The sequence below is a fragment of the Argopecten irradians genome, chromosome 15 (assembly GCF_041381155.1).
Source record: "Argopecten irradians isolate NY chromosome 15, Ai_NY, whole genome shotgun sequence".
Taxonomy (NCBI): Eukaryota; Metazoa; Mollusca; class Bivalvia; order Pectinida; family Pectinidae; genus Argopecten; species Argopecten irradians.
The window spans coordinates 8,109,024-8,127,367 of NC_091148.1; the positions used below are offsets into that span (position 1 = coordinate 8,109,024).

The 18,344-nt window shown below is 34.5% G+C and overlaps 2 protein-coding genes across 3 annotated transcripts in view; one reads left to right on the plus strand and one right to left on the minus strand.

Annotated features, from left to right (window-relative positions):
- The window catches only part of LOC138309505 (vacuolar protein sorting-associated protein 11 homolog), a 37,814-nt gene extending 21,654 nt beyond the window's left edge, over positions 1–16,160 (plus strand). For both annotated transcript variants that reach the window (XM_069250719.1, XM_069250720.1), the window contains 6 exons: positions 6,079–6,200; positions 13,404–13,502; positions 13,873–13,932; positions 14,178–14,244; positions 14,733–14,798; positions 15,204–16,160. In XM_069250719.1, coding sequence (XP_069106820.1) covers positions 6,079–6,200; positions 13,404–13,502; positions 13,873–13,932; positions 14,178–14,244; positions 14,733–14,798; positions 15,204–15,278 — 489 coding nt within the window. In that variant the 3' untranslated portion in view covers positions 15,279–16,160. The remainder of the gene's footprint in view (positions 1–6,078; positions 6,201–13,403; positions 13,503–13,872; positions 13,933–14,177; positions 14,245–14,732; positions 14,799–15,203) is intronic.
- LOC138309506 (protein unc-13 homolog C-like) lies at positions 4,581–5,850 on the minus strand. Its single transcript, XM_069250721.1, has one exon. The coding sequence runs from the start codon at positions 5,581–5,583 to the stop codon at positions 4,804–4,806; it is 780 nt and encodes a 259-aa protein (XP_069106822.1). The 5' UTR covers positions 5,584–5,850; the 3' UTR covers positions 4,581–4,803.
- Positions 16,161–18,344: the final 2,184 nt, after the last annotated feature.

Here is an 18,344-nt window from a genome sequence, read left to right on the forward strand (position 1 = left end):
GTATAAGTACGTATACATGTACATGCATGTAATGTGTATGTAAATATGTATATATATACTTGGTATATATAATAAATTAATTAATAAAATTAAATTGAAAAATGTGTGTACATAAGGGGAAAAAAAAAAAAAAAAAAATGTATTTAAAGTTCTAATAATGGTTTCCATTTCCTTAAATTAATTTCAAACAATTGTTTTTTCCCTTGATTGTTGTTATTGTTTAAAAATTTCAGAGCTGATAAGTGCTCCTTTATAGTATTAATAAGGGCATTTAGGTTTAAAGATTTATTTAAGCATCTAGTCTTATAAATGTAGTGTTTTATTATAATGATTATTTCGTTATCAATTGGATTAGTATTTGGTGATAGAATTCCGAATAGGTGAGATTCTTTGTTTGTAGAAAAAGGAATAAATAGAATGTCCATTAGAGTTTCAAGTTCCTGTAATAAGCTCTGAACCTCTATACATTCCCATAGACAATGGACTATCGTTTCTGTTGCGTTGTTACAAAATGTACATAAAGGGCTTGTAGCTAGCTTGGCTTTGAATAGGAAATTATTTGTGACTAATATATGGTGGATTATTCTAAGTTGGAACCACTGTAGCTTTGTACTGTGGGAGACTAAAAAAGGAATTCTGTATATTTTTTTCCATTTATCTGTGTCATAGTTAAATTGCTGTCCCCACTTCGTTATTCCAGTTGGTACAGTGGCTGGTGTAATAAGACATTTGTAAAAATCTTTTGAGCCTTTTCTATTTCTGAAAAAAAATTTCAAAAAGCAGGGGAATAGATGGTTGAACTGTTCGCTGAAATGGTAACAACGAGTTTGATATCTCAAGGAACCGTCGGATAGCTGATAACAGTCCATTATAATGGAGAAAATTTGTGTTAATGTTATATATGTTCTGAAACTCATCAAGAGAATAAAATGTGAGATTACTGGGGTCTTTAATTAGGTCATTAAATGTAAATATGCCAGCATTAAACCAATTTTTGTAAAAAATGACTTTTTTGCCAATTAATAGGTCTCTGTTGTACCATAAAGGGGTTCTCAATATTGAGTTTTGATCGAACAATTTCTTCTTAAACATTTTGGAATCATTCATTTTCACCCAAGCTCGAAAAACATCTTTCCAGAATTTGTTTGAACAGTTAGATATACAAATAGAAATAAAACCAGTTCCACAATTCTGTAATTTTTTCAGATCTACCATCGAGTTCAGTAATGCGGTCCATTTTCCTGATGAATTAAGTAGCCTCCGTACCCAGCTAAGTTTCAACGATTCTATAAAGGCTTGAACATCAATCATCTTTAATCCCCCATCTAGATAGTCTTGAATAGAAACATCTTTTTTTATCTTATGAGGTTTGTCGTTCCAGAGAAAGCTAAAAATAGTAGAGTTAAGTTGGACAATATATTTTTCGGATGGGTTTGGCAGGGTGATAAAAAGATAATTAAACTGGGAGATAAGGAGTGATTTAATAATGTTAATTTTTCCAATAGGTGTTAGATTCCGCCTTTTCCATGATGTAATCAGAGCTTTGAGTTTTACTAATTTCTTATCAAAATTCAGCCTAGGTATTTCTGTTAAGTCAACTGAAAAATCAATGCCTAAAAATGTAAACTTATTTCTACCCCATTGTAAATTCGCATCTGGTAAGAAGGTTTCATCACTATATTTTTTACTACCTAGCCAAATAACATGTGTTTTGTCAGCATTAATATTAAGCCCAGATATCTCAGAAAATTTGTTTAATTCACATATAGATTCCTTTAATGAAGTCTCAGAGCCGTCGAGCACCAGCCCAGTATCATCAGCATACTGTAAATTGAGAATATGTGTGTTTTCTATTGCAATACCCTTAATATCTCTATTGGTTCTAAGTTTTGCTGCAAGAACTTCAACACAAAGAATAAAAATGTAAGAAGCGATTGGATCGCCTTGACGACAACCGCGTTGGATGGAGATTGGGGCAGAAATATTACCACCTTGATTTATAGAGGAACTTACATTGCTGTGTAATATTTTTATCCATGCTTTTATGTCATTCCCAAAATTAAAATAGTTCAAGACCTTCTCAATATAAATCCATGATACAGAATCAAAGGCTTTTTCAAAATCAATTGATAGTAACATCCCTGGAATATTTTTATCTTCAGCATAATGCATCACATCATATAAAGTACGGATATTTTCCCCAATGTAACGGTCTGATAAAAAGCCTGTTTGGTCATTACTTATTAACTTATCTAAAACTGATCTAATTCTTTGAGAAATTACTCCAGAAGCTATTTTATATGTGATATTTAGAAGGAATATGGGTCTCCATTTTTTTTAAATTAAATAACGTGGTTTACTTCCCTTAGGAATACATGTAATAATGCCCTGTCGTTGAGTTATGGAAGGCTGCCCAACGGAGAATCCAAAATTTATAGATCTGATTACAAATTCCTTAAGATTTTTCCAAAAATACTTTTAAAAAATCTGCAGTAAAACCATCAGAACCAGGACTTTTATTGTTTTTCATTTTTTTAAGTACATTACCTGCTTCTGCTAGTGTTATAAGACCTTCTATACTATTAGCTTCAGATTCAACTAATTTAGGAACATTACAACCTCGAAGATATTCATCAAGATTAATATTTGTAACTTCTCTGAAGCTGTACAAATCTTTATAAAATGTGTGTATTTCTTTTAAAATTTCTTCCTGGTCCGTTATAATAGTATCATGTTTTTGAAGATTTGGAATTACTTTTGAAATAAAATTGCGGTTTTCTAGGTTAAAGAAATAAGAAGTAGGTTTCTCACCTTCCTGTAACCATTTAGCCCTAGATCGAATAATACTTCCTTTAGTTTTTGTTAAACGTATGGCTTCTAGTTCTCTCATTTTGACTTCTAATTCTTCACTATTACTATTTGGACTATTTTCTAGGAGTTCTATAGTTTTCTTGAGTTCATTTTCTTTAAGAGTTTGCTGCTTTTTCTTATAAGATGAATATGAAATGGTCTTTCCTCTGATTTCCATCAACAAAGTCTCTAAAAATAACTGATCATCAATTACAAATTGTATTAAGTTATCAGGAATAAGAGAAAGCGAGTTTAAATTGTATACTGGAAGACAATACTGTTTTTTAACATTCTCAATAACGTTTTCTACTATTCTGGAATAATCTTTATCATATAAAAGAGAATTATTGAATTTCCATAGGCCTTTTCCTTTCTTAAAATTGTTAAACTTCATAGATATCATAGGGGCAGAGTGATCAGTTCTATAACCAGGTTCAATATATGACTTTGTTATTGAAGATACTAAGTTTTCTGAATTGAGGAAAAAATCTAATCTAGCTTGTTTTTTGGTGATTTCTTTTACGCCAAGTGTACCTTCTAATATCTGGATGTTGATTCCTGTAAATATCAACAAGGCCTTTACTTTCAATTATTTCTAAAATTTTATCTCTTGCTGCATTATTATTTATGTTTCGATAGTTATCATAGTCTTTTTCATGGTCTAAAACAATGTTAAAGTCGCCACAAATAATTACGTTCTGATTTCCGAAATCGTCTATTGTGTCTGTGATCAAATTAAAAAAATTGGGACTATCGCGATTAGGACCGTAAAGTGTTATAAGTGTTGTTCTTTGGCCTTCGATATTTATGTCTATAGCAAGAAAATTTCCATTTAAATCTCTCTTTTCTTTGTGGACCTTACTCTCAAAATTATTATTCAAAAGTATTACTGTACCCCGTGAGTTTGAAGAAAAAGAACTGAAAAAACAATCAAAACCCCATTCGTTTCTAATAATATCAGATAAATCATCCGTGAAATGAGTGTCCTGTAGACAGTATATGTGATATTTTTTATCTCGAAGGTATGAGAAAACATCTGTTCTTTTAACTTTGTCGCCAAGACCCTGACAGTTGGCCGAGAATATGTTTACGCTACTCATGTTACATGTGGGAAAAGATAGTAAGTTATGAGGCTTGAATCTCCCCAGAAAGATAAAGAAGGAAAGAAAGGAAAAGCAGATTTTAAAATCTTATCCATTGGTCAATAGGCATTAGACCACGACTCACCGTAGAGGGACCCTAGAACAGAACAAACATATCATCGAGACTCCATCATCGCCGGAAGTACTTTTCTAAATAATATGAGTCATAGTCAAACGTATGCTTGAAAATGTACCCCAACCTATTGAAGACAAACGTATAAATGACTAGGATTGGAACACTAGTATAATCGAATATGGAGCGGACGACTGTCCGTATCCTAAATTGCTAAGGACGTAAGAGTAAGACAGAGTTGCCGTTCGTGCGGTATAGTTATAATGTAGGCATAGAACAAATATGATAAATCAAGTAACAGAAGACGGAGGGGAAAGAAGGGTGGAAAACATTGAAATTTGCAAATACAACGTATTCTAAATTTGCAGTATATGAAAATAAAATCACTACTGTAGAAACAAACGTTATATGAGCATCATTTAGAAAAAAAAAAATGCACCTCATAGGTGCATACAAATTGTGTATGTAAATGTCATTATAATGAGAGGTAAAATATTACGACAAACAAACTCACCTTTCGAAAAACAGAATATCGTATCCATCCATTTAAGAAGAATGGGAAAAAACAACTCACTATTCCATTTCACACACACCAAAACTTAAATAAATAGCAATCGTTGTTAGACACGTATTGAATAAGAACACTACTTTCGAAACGAACTCGTACATGTATACATTGTATATGGTCAACAGGGCATTTAAAGCCAAGTCACGGTCGACCAGTCACCACAATATCCATCAAATTCTCCTGTAATTAAAGTTCGCATCGTTTTCCAGAAACTGATTAGTTAGTTTTGTGTCAGGAAACAGTCGTCTCTTTTTTCCATTCTTTAGGATTACGTAAAGTTTGCCATCAACACTATATGAGTTCTGTACACAGTCTACCTTAAATGCGTCTTTCAATCTCTGCTGATTAGTTTTTGTAAGGTCCTCGAAAATAGTGATTCCGGAGCCCTTCAGTTTCCGCCTGGACCTGGTTATTTCGTGTTTCTTGCGCCTGTGAGTGAACTTCACTATGATGCTTCTTTTCCTGGCATTATCGAATTTCCCCAGTCTGTGCGCTATGTCTATGTCGTGGGGCTGGAGGGGCACATTGAGCTTGGTGTTGACGAGCTCAACCACTTTCTTCACACATTCCTCCACAGATTCTTTATCAGAGTTGTCTTGGAGCCCGTTAATCCGTATAGAGTTTTTCCGACCGTGTTGTTCTAGGTCGTTATAGCGTTCCTCAAGATCACTGATAATTTCATCTGAATCGGCTTGTCTCTGCTCAAGAAGACACAATTTGTCCTTAAGTTCTTCGTTTTCTGTTTCAAGCGAGTTGATTCTTCCTTTGAGTGAATTTACGAGCTCTTCGTTTTCACGATGTATTTGAGTCTGTAATTCTTCTTTCATGTTTGCAATCACAGAGTTCAAAAATTCCTTTGTTGCGAAATTGTCAAGTTTCCGACACACTATATCCAGTCTGTCGGAAATCGTTACACTATCTCTGGATGTTGTTCTTCTGGAGTTGGACATCGTGAAAGGTATATAATAATAAATAGTATATATATGTACTAGTCCGGTAATGAACACAATAGTTACATGGAGAGTCCGGTGAGTAGTGGTCACCGCGCACTATGTCAAGCCATCGCCACTAAAAAGTACACCAAAAGCGACATTTTCCTCGAAGTTTTCGAATCAATAATCCAGTAATGAATAGAGAAATGTCTTCTAATAATCCATGACAAAAGTCGTAGAAAGGAGTCATATAAAATCGCCAAGAATGGTGAATCTTGGCGGAGCGTATTTCTAAGCGTCTGTATACAGGTGCGCGCGACCTTGACTTGAAGTCATATTTTACTGTAGATCATAAACTCAAATTGCCATTAAAATTAAATAAATGCAATTTAAAGCAAGCTGATTTATAATAAGATAGATTTTTAAAAAAACTCACGGTACACCTATAGAATCCATGTGAGCTCTACATGCCCTCTGAACCTCTTGTGTTAAGATGAAATCTGTCTATCACAGGATTACATTATCAGACGGCTACAGTTAGAAAATGACCAAATCGCTGAGGACGAACGGCTCATCAAACAGTATAGAGAGGACACAGAGAAGAAACGGGCACAGATAGAGGAAATGAAAACTACGTAAGTTTGAAATAATTTTTTCTCTCATAGATATGAGTGACACACTAACTGTTCTCATGTAATACACTCATGTCTACTCATACAATTCTGTCTTTGCATATTACAGAGTTAGCTCCCTTGCAGGTAGGTATTAATGTTACGTCATTATTTTGTGAGCGCAATTCACGTCCTTTTCTCCGAAAAGTATGATATTATGCTCGCAAACACATGACGTCACAATCGATACCTACCCGCAAGGGCAGATAACTCTGTTAAATGCTAATATAGAATACAGCCTTGTGAAGTTATGGCGTCAACAAAAATACTATTTTCTCCGTAAAATTAAAATATTCAGAAACTAGGCTGGTTTTACTATAAAAGATTCAAACAATGTTGATTTGCTTTGAAAATACATGTGTCATGCAATCTTCACGTATGGAGAATTGTCTTGCAGTTGCAGGTTTGTTATTTCAAAATGTTGAGATATCATAGTTGTACATATTCCGAATTTGCATATTACAGAGTTATCTGCACTTCAGGGTAGGTATTGATTGTGACGTCATATGTTTGCGAGCGTAACATCATACGTTTCGGAGAAAAAGACGTAAATTGCGCTCACAAAATCATGACGTAACAATCGATACCTACCCGCAAGGGAGCTAACTCTGTAATATGCAAAGACGGAATATTATACCAGGGATTATGTTCAAGATCCCAGAACGACAAGAAAGATTTACCATCGATTAGTCCCACCATCCTGTGATTGTGATTTGATTTTGATAATGTTGTAAAGGAAGATGGGACCTATCAACGCTAAATTGTACTTCACCCACATCATTTTTGGCGAGGGTCACCTCGCCATTGTGATCGTGGTTGCAAAATTCTCTTACAGTCAATTTCCTCAATATGATTGGCTTAGAAATTGCTCGCAGATACTAGCGCTCCTAGCGGCAGTGTATTCAACAACTTTGATTTTACCGGGAATTTTAAATAGCAAATTTTGAATATGAAAGTTACTGAAATAAACGTATCTGTAACGTTGAAATAGAAATAGTATATTACGGCTTTCATATCCTAACTATATACACTATCCAAAAGATCTTCTGTTTGAAAATTTTCACTTGAATTGTTTACAAAGTATCTAGACTTTTCGTCCCCAAAATGGTGTTTACAATGAATGAAGACGTTTCGTCCCAAAAATGCTTCGCTCCGAAGCTGGTTCCCCCCAGACGTTTACTCCCTATTAGTGACAGTTATCCCGCAACGGAAAAAAATGAAATCAATATTTCACCTCGAACATCAAAACTGATACCATAATGAATTTTGTAATTTGAATCAAATTTGTCTCGGAGCAAATAAATTTCATGGCGAAATGGAGATACATTTATCACGGCTGTGTTATGGCACATGGCCTTCATCCGGAACTCCTCGGGGAATAGATTCTCCCGATAATACCCGATGAGTTCAGGATGACATGGACGTAAAACTACACTGAATGGAAGAAAGACAACTCTAACAAAATTTTGGACAAACTTTGTCTACTGATAAAATAGCACGTGACAGACGGTGAACATTTTGTAAATGTCCAAGGTGGCGTAATCTTAAAACTAACGGCAGTTAATAAGGTATGAATATTTACCACATCCATAATTATCGATACTTTTATAAGCACATGTATAAATATCAGATTATATCTATATACTAAAGCACGTTCAGAGATTACCACTAAACCATACTTTTAAAACATTTTTAGCTCACCTGGCCCGAAGGGCCGGTGAGCTTATGTCATGGCGCGGCGTCCGTCGTCCGTCGTCGTCGTCCGTCCGTCCGTCCGTCCGTCGTCCGTCTGTCCGTCAACATTTCCTTTAAATCGTTACTAGTCATAGAGTTCTGCATGGATTGTAACCAAATTTGGCCACAAGCATCCTTGGGGGAGGGGGAACAGAACTTGTATAAATTTTGGCTCTGGTCCCCCAGGGGCAGGAGGGGCGGGGCCCAATAGGGGAAATAGAGGTAAATCCTTTAAATCGCTACTAGTCATAGAGTTCTGAATGGAAGGTAACCAAATTTGGCCACAAACATCCTTGGGGGAGGGGGAACAGAACTTGTATAAATTTTGGCTCTGATCCCCCAGGGGCAGGAGGGGCGAGGCCCAATAGGGGAAATAGAGGTAAATCCTTTAAATCGCTACTAGTCATAGAGTTCAACATGAATTGTAACCAAATTTGGCTACAAACATCCTTGGAGGAAGGGGAACACAACTTGTATAAATTTTGGCTCTGACCCCCCGGGGGCAGGAGGGGTGGGGCCCAATAGGGGAAATAGAGGTAAATCCTTTAAATCGCTACTAGTCATAGAGTTCTACATGGATTGTAACCAAATTTGGCCAGAAACATCCTTGGGGGAAGGGGAACAGAACTTGTATAAATTTTGGCTCTGGCCCCTCGGGGGTTGGAGGGGTGGGGCCAAAAAGGGGAAATAGAGGTAAATCCTTTAAATCGCTACTAGTCATAGAGTTCTGCATGGAATGTAACCAAATTTGGCCAGAAATATTCTTGGGAGAATAAGAACTGAGTTTGTATAAATTATGACTCTGGTCCCGGGGGGCAGGAGGGGCGGGGCCCTATAGGGGAATTATAGGTAAATCCTATAAATCGGTACTTGTCCTAGAGTTCTACATGGATTGTAACCAAATTTGGCCATAAACATCCTTGGGGGTAAGAGAACAGAAGTTGTATAAATTTTGGCTCTGACCCTCCGGGGGCAGGAGAGGGGGGGGGGGGCGCGCCCAATAGGGGAAATAGAGGTAAATCCTTTAAATCGCTACTAGTCATAGAGTTCTGCATGGAATGTAACCAAATTTGGCCAGAAACATCCTTGGGGGAAGGGGGACAGAACTTGTATAAATTTTGGCTTTGGCCCCCCGGGGCAGAACGGGTGGGGCCCAATAGGGGAAATAGAGGTAAATCCTATAAATCGCTACTTGTCCTAGCGTTTTGCTTGGATTTTGACCAAATTTGGCCATAAACATCCTTTGGGGAAGGGGAACAGAACTTGTATAAATTTTGGCTCTGACCCCCTGGGGGCAGGAGGGGTGGGGCCCAATAGGGGATTTAGAGGTTAATATTAAAATTCCTTCAGGAAAGAAACAATGAAGCTGTATTCAAAACATTATTTGGCATTACAAACCAGGTGAGCGATACAGGCCCTCTGGGCCTCTTGTTGTTATTTTCACCACAGGAGCTTGACGTTCTGATCATATGCATACAGCATATTCATTAAACTAGGTAATACGAAGTAAATTTTTGGCCGAATGACATAAATCATATATGGAATGTTCATATAACTCGAAGTGATATTTTTTTGACTACTAGATCGACGAAAATGCCGATATCTTTTTCATAATTCTTCCGTAAAACGGCACTTAAAAGCTGTTTCAATCTGTAACAAATGTAGAGAAAACTGTTAATTGTTAAGCAATTATCCTGAGTTATATTTTACCAACAAGCATCAGAGATTAGCAAGTATAACTTACATAAACATATTCCCGACTCTCACTTGCATTGTGTGATCACTCTAGCGGAACTAATCTCTACCACCTGGCACAGTCTTACAAATGCAATCGCACAAAAGCCCACATGATCACTGTTTTAGTGCGATTACATCATAGGGTGTGAACAATGTTTTGTTATTTTTTTTTTTAACTTTTTACGCAACAAAATAGACTTTACGCTTTTCATGATCAGCACCATCATTTTCTGTATAACTTATTAATTTACCACTGTACTCATGCATACGTGTGTATATATATATATATATATATATTTAAACTTCTTTGTGCACATTATATAACAACTGCTATATTACAATCATTTTATGAAGGGCAAAACTCTTACATGTAAGAACAGGAGGACTGAAGAACAGCAGGAATTAGACTTCAATAATGTTTCCTCTATGATATTAACATTTTCAGTAATTACTCTGTTAATACATTTATTGTTTCCTTATCTTTTACAGAATGTCAGCATGCATGTATCATTTCAACTGGAAACAGTCTAGGAGAAGAATTGTGTGAACAAAAAGAAGTAATTTTCAACTGTGGAAGCTTAATATTGTAATCGTTTTCAATCCGAAAATAATTACTATCATCATCTTCAAATTCCTTATTGTGAATTTAACTGTAATATGATTTAAGCATATACCTGATATTTGTTTATATTCTATGACATGTACATGCTTGAAATGAAATGAATAAATAAAAGATTATTTAAATTTAAAACACAATATGACATTAGCTGTTTATATTTTTCGTCAAAAACATATTAATCTTATTGTTCATAACACACTAATCATCACCTTCGAGGAAATTTAATGAAAATCAATTAAAGATGCTCCACCGCCGACAGAGCATTAATGACATTCTTCATTTGAACAATAATTTGTATTTAATCATGTATATTTATGCCTAATTAAAACAAAAGATAATATAAAATAATTTATTTCGGCTTTGGTGCATGTGCAATCGGTACTTCATTCCTTATAGGATATTGTGCCACAGAATTTTTTCGGGATGCAATTAATTATTTTTCATATTTTTAACTTGAATCAAAATTAGAAGCTCAGACTTTTTAACGGTGGTAATGGTGTAAAGTAAGTAACTTTTGTAACTGAAGAAAAATACAAAATCGTCTCCTCCTGTTTTTGATAGTGAAAAAATACCATTTGTCAGCGGTGGAGCATCTTTAAACATTAATTTGTATAACACAGGTCGTCTTATGTTTTCCCCGCCTTGACTACCAATGTTCCCTGATCACTCTGAAAGTATTGATTTTATCTTTTTTTCGGTCACCACATGAACTGCCTTTAAATCAATCACACCAATGAGACATACATTTACTGCATTAATTATCACACTGTAAGACAATTCTGCAAGATCAGCGTACATTGTTGATTTACCTTGAATATCTACATGCATAGTATAGTACCATATGTAACAGGAGAGGAGAAAATGTAGCGGCAAGACCGGGATTCGATCCCGCGACTCTCCGAACACTAGCTGAGTGCTCTACCGACTGAACTACCTGGTCATCGATAATCGACCCAGTCCAGTCCCGCTACACTCCTCCCTCCTTTTTTTAATACATACGAGACCCTTTCAAACACCACAACCGTTGGTTATTTAGTTGGGTGCCAATTCTGTAACAGGAGAGAAGAAAATGTAGCTCTTCCGACTGAGCTACCTGATCACCGATAATCAACCAAGTCTGATCCCGCTACAAATATTTATCTGGTTATTTTATCTCCCTTCCTATTTTCAATCTACCTTTATGACTTAAAATATTCGTCTTACAAATCTTGACAAATTATGCACACTGTGATTGTTGCAAGCTAAACTACGTATCCGCTAGCTGATTGCTGTTGATTGTTAATGATCTCAAACACACTAATTACTTATTGTGCCAATTTAAGTAAAATATTCTACTCTTTTCAAATATTCCTGATTACTATTCATGTGTAATATCTCAAAACATTGACATGTGCACGGAGTACGGTGGACTAGACAGCCGCTGTTTTGGACATCTGCTAGATATTTCAGTTTCAGGTTACGGTGGTCAATAAAAGAAAACAAACAATGCGGTTTTCATATGTTATTTCTTCTAAATACAACACTTTTTGTGCAAGTTGTCAAGCATTTATGGGGAATATTTTGCATTGAAATTGTCACCTTCATACATCGGTTTTGGGACTCCCTGGACATTGTATTCCCCCATTTTTTTGATGCGCAAAATATACTGATAGTAGATTTTTTTAAGCATTTTCAGCCCTAAAAAGTACCTGCGCAAATTATACCAGTTTTTACGGTACATGTATATGATACTGGAATGTATCCCAAACTTTTTATCATATTATTTGCCAATAACACTGTTATGATATCAGAAATATCTGATGGTCTACAACAAATATGTTACATGAATTTAGAACTTAATATCAGAAAGATAAAAATTGTGACATTCTCAAGACGTAAATCGGTACAACAAAACCAGTTGATGTTATGGAATACAGAATTAGATTTATAAGAATTATTTACATATCTAGGTACAGAAAATAATGTTAATGGTAGCGTTTTTAAAGAAAGGGGAAAAAAACCTGCTGAACAAACAATTAAATCGGTGTTTGCTATTTATAAGAAATAAAGGAATGTATCTCTTCCTGTTCATCTTAAACTGAAAATATTTGATTCACTTGTAATGACAGTTTTATTATACTCATCAGAGGTATGGGGATTTAAAAATAAAAAAAATATTGTAGAAAAATTTATTTGTAATTTTGTAAAACAATCCTGAAGTTAAGAAAGTGTACAAACAATTTCATGGTCTATGGTCAAGTTATCCGGTTTGAATTGAAGTTCGGATACAATGTATATCAATCAACTTGCTGTTTTACAAAAGAATAATTACAAAACTTTATAAGTAAGTAGACCAATTGACCAATTTATTCAAAAATCACATGGTGATATTGATAAGTCTTCTAGAGGACAGACATATTCTATATTTAAGACATTTTGGCATAGAAAAGTATGCCTCTTGTCTTTCTCTGCTGCAAAACAATACTTGTTAACTGATTCTGTGGTCCCAGGAACTTGATGACAATAGTCATTAAGAATGGATATTTTCATTAACATCAAAATAACAAGTAAAATGCTAAAGCTGTTATAAAATCATTTGACATATAACATCATAGGAAATATTAGAATGGGCTTCCAAGATTTTAGTATGTGTCTCTTATTTTACACCTTGGTGTCCAAGGAATCCTCAAAAGTCCAAACTGGAAGGAACACCCGCCAAATTTATTTCTTATTGTACAAAACTACAGTAGTATTGACCTTAGAAATATATTCCTCCTATCATCGAGACCGAGCCATTTAGTACTTTCAGTACTTTGATTAGCTCTTGAAATCCAATATTGACTATTATTTCTAAAAACGTTGTCTGTTAGAAAATCTTAATTAACTCCTTAACCCCTGAAATTTCATAATGGACTGGTCTAGTCTTTGATTTAGAATAGTCTAAATGTATCTTTAGGGGTGAATGAGTGAATAATGTTTTAGTAAACCTTGATTGATAATGCATTCAACTTTTAGGCTATTGAATATTGAGTGATAATGTGTAAAACTTGTAGGCTATTAAATATTGGATAATAATGTTTTGAATTTGTATTTTTCAGAGCGAAAATATTCCAGGCGTCTAAATGTAACATATGTAACCACCCACTAGAGTTACCGTCTGTACATTTCCTTTGTGAGCCGCATTCTTATCACCAACAGTGAGTATCAGTGGGAACAATCACTTACAAATAATCAATTATGTGCACATTGTACATAGAGTAGCGCTAAGTCGTAAGTCGTTTACATTTAAAGAAAGTTTTTTTGTTCTCAACAAATATTTTTCATACATTATGTAAATGTTATATTAATAAATATTTGTTACAAGTTTGCAAGTACATGTACAAGTATCAAAATCAAGTTATTTAAAAAAAGAAAAGGAGAAAAAAAAACATTTCAAAAATTTTAAAAATAAAGAATAAAGAATGTTTGGTATGCTGCAATTAGATATGATTTTATTGAGATAGATATGCTTATATCTTTATCAAAATATGAAGATGATAACTCAATTGTCATCATTTTGAATTACAGTTGTTTTGAAAATTACGCCGAGAATGACTCAGAATGTCCAGTATGTGCACCAGAGAACAGGTAAGTTTAAAAATTTCTATAAGTAAAATTGATACTGATATGATTGATTTATGCAGTAAAACATTTTAATAACGATCACACATTCAAAGAACTCCTGGTTATGATATAGCAGTTGTGTTCCCAGTCAAGGTTCTTAACTGTAATATGTATATAACAAACTATTCTTATAACGAAGCAATTTTGTTGGTCCCGAGAGGTTCATTACAACTTTTTTTACAGTAAATGAATTGTTGTACTATTTACAGAAAAATAATGGATATCATACGAGCACAAGAACAAAGCAAAGATCTACACGAGTTCTTTCACAACCAGGTAGGTAATATCATACCGGATATCATTTCCTTGATATATAGCCCCCTCTCACATTACAGGTGACACATCAAGCAATGGTGGTTGTAAACGTATTGACACTTCTCCTCATTCCGTCCCGTCCCATTGTGATGAATGAAGGCAGTAACATCACTGTCTTAACTACGTTTCTAGACATCATATCAAAATGAACTTTGACATTTTAACAGATAACTTTACTGTCCTTCTTAAATAAAAGTATATAAAGAAAACTTCACTAGACAGTCTTTATCTATTTATAAATCATTGACCCCTAAAAAATCATAATGAACTCGTCTAGCCTTTAAATTAGAAGATTTCAAATGTATTTTCAGGGGTGAATGAGTTCAAATAATCATGATGTAGATTTGAAGAGGTATGAATGTATTCCATGCATTGCATGTTTTTTGTGATATTTTGTGAATTTTCTCTCTGAATCCATTTAGATTTGTGATATTTTACTTTCGTTACAGCTTGAGAGATCCCAAGATGGATTTTCTGTAGTGGCTGATTATTTTGGCCGAGGAGTTTTCAACAAAGTAAGGAAATAAACAAAACATACTGTAATGCAAATGTGTCCATCCCTTAATTATTCAGGGGCTAGCCTTAAAACCTTCTTAAGTATTGAATCTAGAAATAAAAAATTAGATATACAAAATGTGCAAAGAGCTACAGTTGTGTGTAAAGTAATCTTTACACCCTAGTGCACTAGGAGTACACTATGTTTAAACTTATAGTGCACTACATCCAGTCAGGTGTGACAACTAAAATCCCTGTCAAGATCTGACATGTCTTGAGCTTGGAACAGTAATCAACAGATCTAAAACAAGATATTGCCATCATCATTATTGTCACTTTTATCTTCATCATCATCTTCATCATCACAAACTGTATGATGGAAGTGTAGGTAATATTTATTTACATTCTGCTTTTTTTTTAAACAGGTTACAATAATAACTGATTCACCAACTAGACAAAGAGGAGCGGCAACAGGAAACTATCCTTCAAAACATCTATAGGATGCAGACTCTCTTTCCAAACGCCTTTGGGATCCAGACTTTCTTTTAAAACGCTTGGCATATGATACAGAGGCCAATTTGATTTATATGTGCTCGTCCAAGAAGAGATGTTTTCTCAGAATATCTACCAACTCAAAGATGGAAGAGCTTCCAGAAGCAAAAGAATTAAGTGATTGGAAGTTATATTCTAGAAGTAGAAGAGGGCAAATCAAGTTAGGCTTTGACTTTACTTCCAAGCATCTGTAGGATCCAGACTCTCCTTCAAAACATATTTAGGATCCAGATGTATTATTTCATACTTGTTATGACTGTTTATATGTGGTCAAAGTGACAGTTTACCATGGAAAAAAGTGATAATTCAATTCAATAAGAACAAAGTTCCATTATTCCAAAACATTGTCCGTGATGCATTTGTAACATAGTGATGGCGATACAGACAAGTCACAAACCATGTTTCATTTTCCATCATTTTAAAGTAAAACTTAACACTGAGTTGATGTAATTAATCAATTTTGTGATTGAAGAAGTGCAATTCCTATTTATAATTGAAGGTTGAGGTATGTGTGGCCAAGCAAGTGCTGATATTTATGTGCAATATAGGTGTGTGTGCATGAGTGTGCGAATAGTCCAATCTTTTTATAATAAAATTTCCAAATTAATTTTATGTTTTGCTGTGTGTGAGTGTTAGATTTATCAAAGTCTCAAAAGTAAGGGTCATGTTTTTGTGAATTTCTATAATCATAGTTATCAAATTACATGTACTGCGTTATTTGTAAAAGTGAATGTTCATATGTGAAATACATGTGGCATAATGCTTTTCCTGTCTGAAAATGACTTCATCATTTTGTACCCAAATCAGATGAAACAATTATTACATTTAGTGTATAGAGCGCCTCCTCTAATAAGGGCGCCCCCACGTTTTTTGCTGAAAAAAATCAACTAATTTCATACAATTTTTGTGCCAGATTGTGACGATTTGTCTCTGCAGACGCTAATGAAATATAGTTTTACATCAATCTGATGCCTAACAGATATCTAATCAGCTTGTATAAACAATAAATTTATTGCACTGAATAACTTGCCAAGTATTTACACATAGAAATAGCTAGAACGCCATGTTCAAAACAAAACGTGTCACTTGAATGTCCCACACACGTGTATGGATGAAGACTAACTGGCATCAACATTTTAGCGATGTCTGTACAGGTTTTATGAATACTTACTGTATATCTATGATAAAGGTTCCTAACTAACAGTAATATTATCATTTATAAGCATTTTATTGTGTGCTCTTGTCGGTATTCCCCATCTGCCACAAAACGAAAGTAGCGATCGAAAGCACCGTCCGCCATTTTGTGTACGCAAGGTAAACAAACAGGCTAGCATGAAATACAAAAATTCCGTGAAACAGACATATTTAACCAATGTTTAATACTTCTAGTGCATACATTTCTTCATTATTATGTAATTTCAATACTTACTTGACTTCAAAACGAAAGTTGGTTATCATAAGTTTCAGAAAAATACGAAACTAAAAGCAAGATGACTATAGTCTGTTTCAGAAAAAAACATCTAAAAATGGTCTCAAATAACCGCGCCCCCCTCAGTCATTTACCCGCGCCCGGCGCCCTCATTAGGGAAAATACGGTATTACGTTTAGTGTATAGGTAACCATACGGTGTTAAGGGTCACTGAATGGTGTAAAGGTCACCAGGTGGTGTTAAAGGTCACCAAACAAATGCAAAGGTCAGTGGAGGTTTTGAAGGTCGCTGGATATAATGCAAAGGTCACCAGAACATGACCCCTGAGTGTTAGATCATTTCTGTAAAAGAGTAAGAATAAGTGTTTACATTCCAACCCATTTACCCCTGAAATTTCATAATGAACTGTTCCAGTCTGTGAATGGGAAGAGTTGAAACATGTATTCAGGGGTGAAAGTGTTAATCAGGCTGTACAGTAGACAGTCCACTTTTGTTGACAAGTAAATATACCACCAGACATTTTGTCATATTTATAATTATTTGTTTCAATGATACAAGTTAGAAGTGTAACAGTCATAGTATTTTGTCAAATTTATAATTATTTGTTTCAATGATACAAGTTAGAAGTGTAACAAACAGTCATAGTATCTGTTTACTAGATTGTAGTAAACTATAATTTATTGTATGTTTATTAGCTGTTAAAGGGAGATAACTGCACATTGAAGAGTGAAAGACTGTTCATACTGTATAAAATAAACATTGAAATGACAAATGTGTTTTGACTTCAATATACTATTGCAATCATGATACTGTAAACATACTTTTTTTAGCGGAGTTAAATTTTAGAGCAAAAGCAAAAAAACTTATGACTTATTAGCATAAATATAAATAATCACAATTCGTTGGTTCAATACCAGAAATTCCTTTGTTTATGAAATTGATTGTGCACAAATTGGCGCTTCACAGACAGCGCCAAAAAACGCTAAAATAAAATTATTGCTAAAATAACTACATTTACAGTATATGACTTGATGTTGACTTTCTTAACCTGAATAAGACTTTGGTAGAAAGGTTTTATTATTTTACAATTTCTATACTGCTAGAAAGAAAAATTTTGCTTTGGTATAAAAACGTGTCATTCCGACTGAAGGGAAGTAAATTTGATCTGATACCCATAAAGGGAAGTAACCTATTCAATCAAGGGAAGTAACTTCGATTCCTAAAATAGGAAATTCTGTCATTACAAAAAATTCTAGATTTCATGAAGGGAAGTTATTTTATTTAGCACTGATACCAATAAAGGGAAGTAGCTTATTCCATCAAGGAAAGTAACTCCGCTTATATAAAAGGTAAATAGCGCCTTCACAGGAAAATATTTTTTATTTGATGAAGGGAATTTTAGATTAAATACACATAAAGGGAAATAACTTATTCCATCAAGGAATTTAACTCTGATTCTGAAAAAGAAAGTCCTGGGCCATTTTCCATTATGCAGTTTGACTGGTTGGACCTAGTTGTTCGTTTATGAATTAAAGACGGACCTGGTGATTTTATATTGTTTGTAGACGAGCCTTGATAAAGCTCT

Coding starts and splice junctions, on each gene's coding strand:
- LOC138309506 (XM_069250721.1), bottom strand. CDS start 5,583: ATGTCCAACTCCAGAAGAACAACATCCAGAGATAGTGTAACGATTTCC.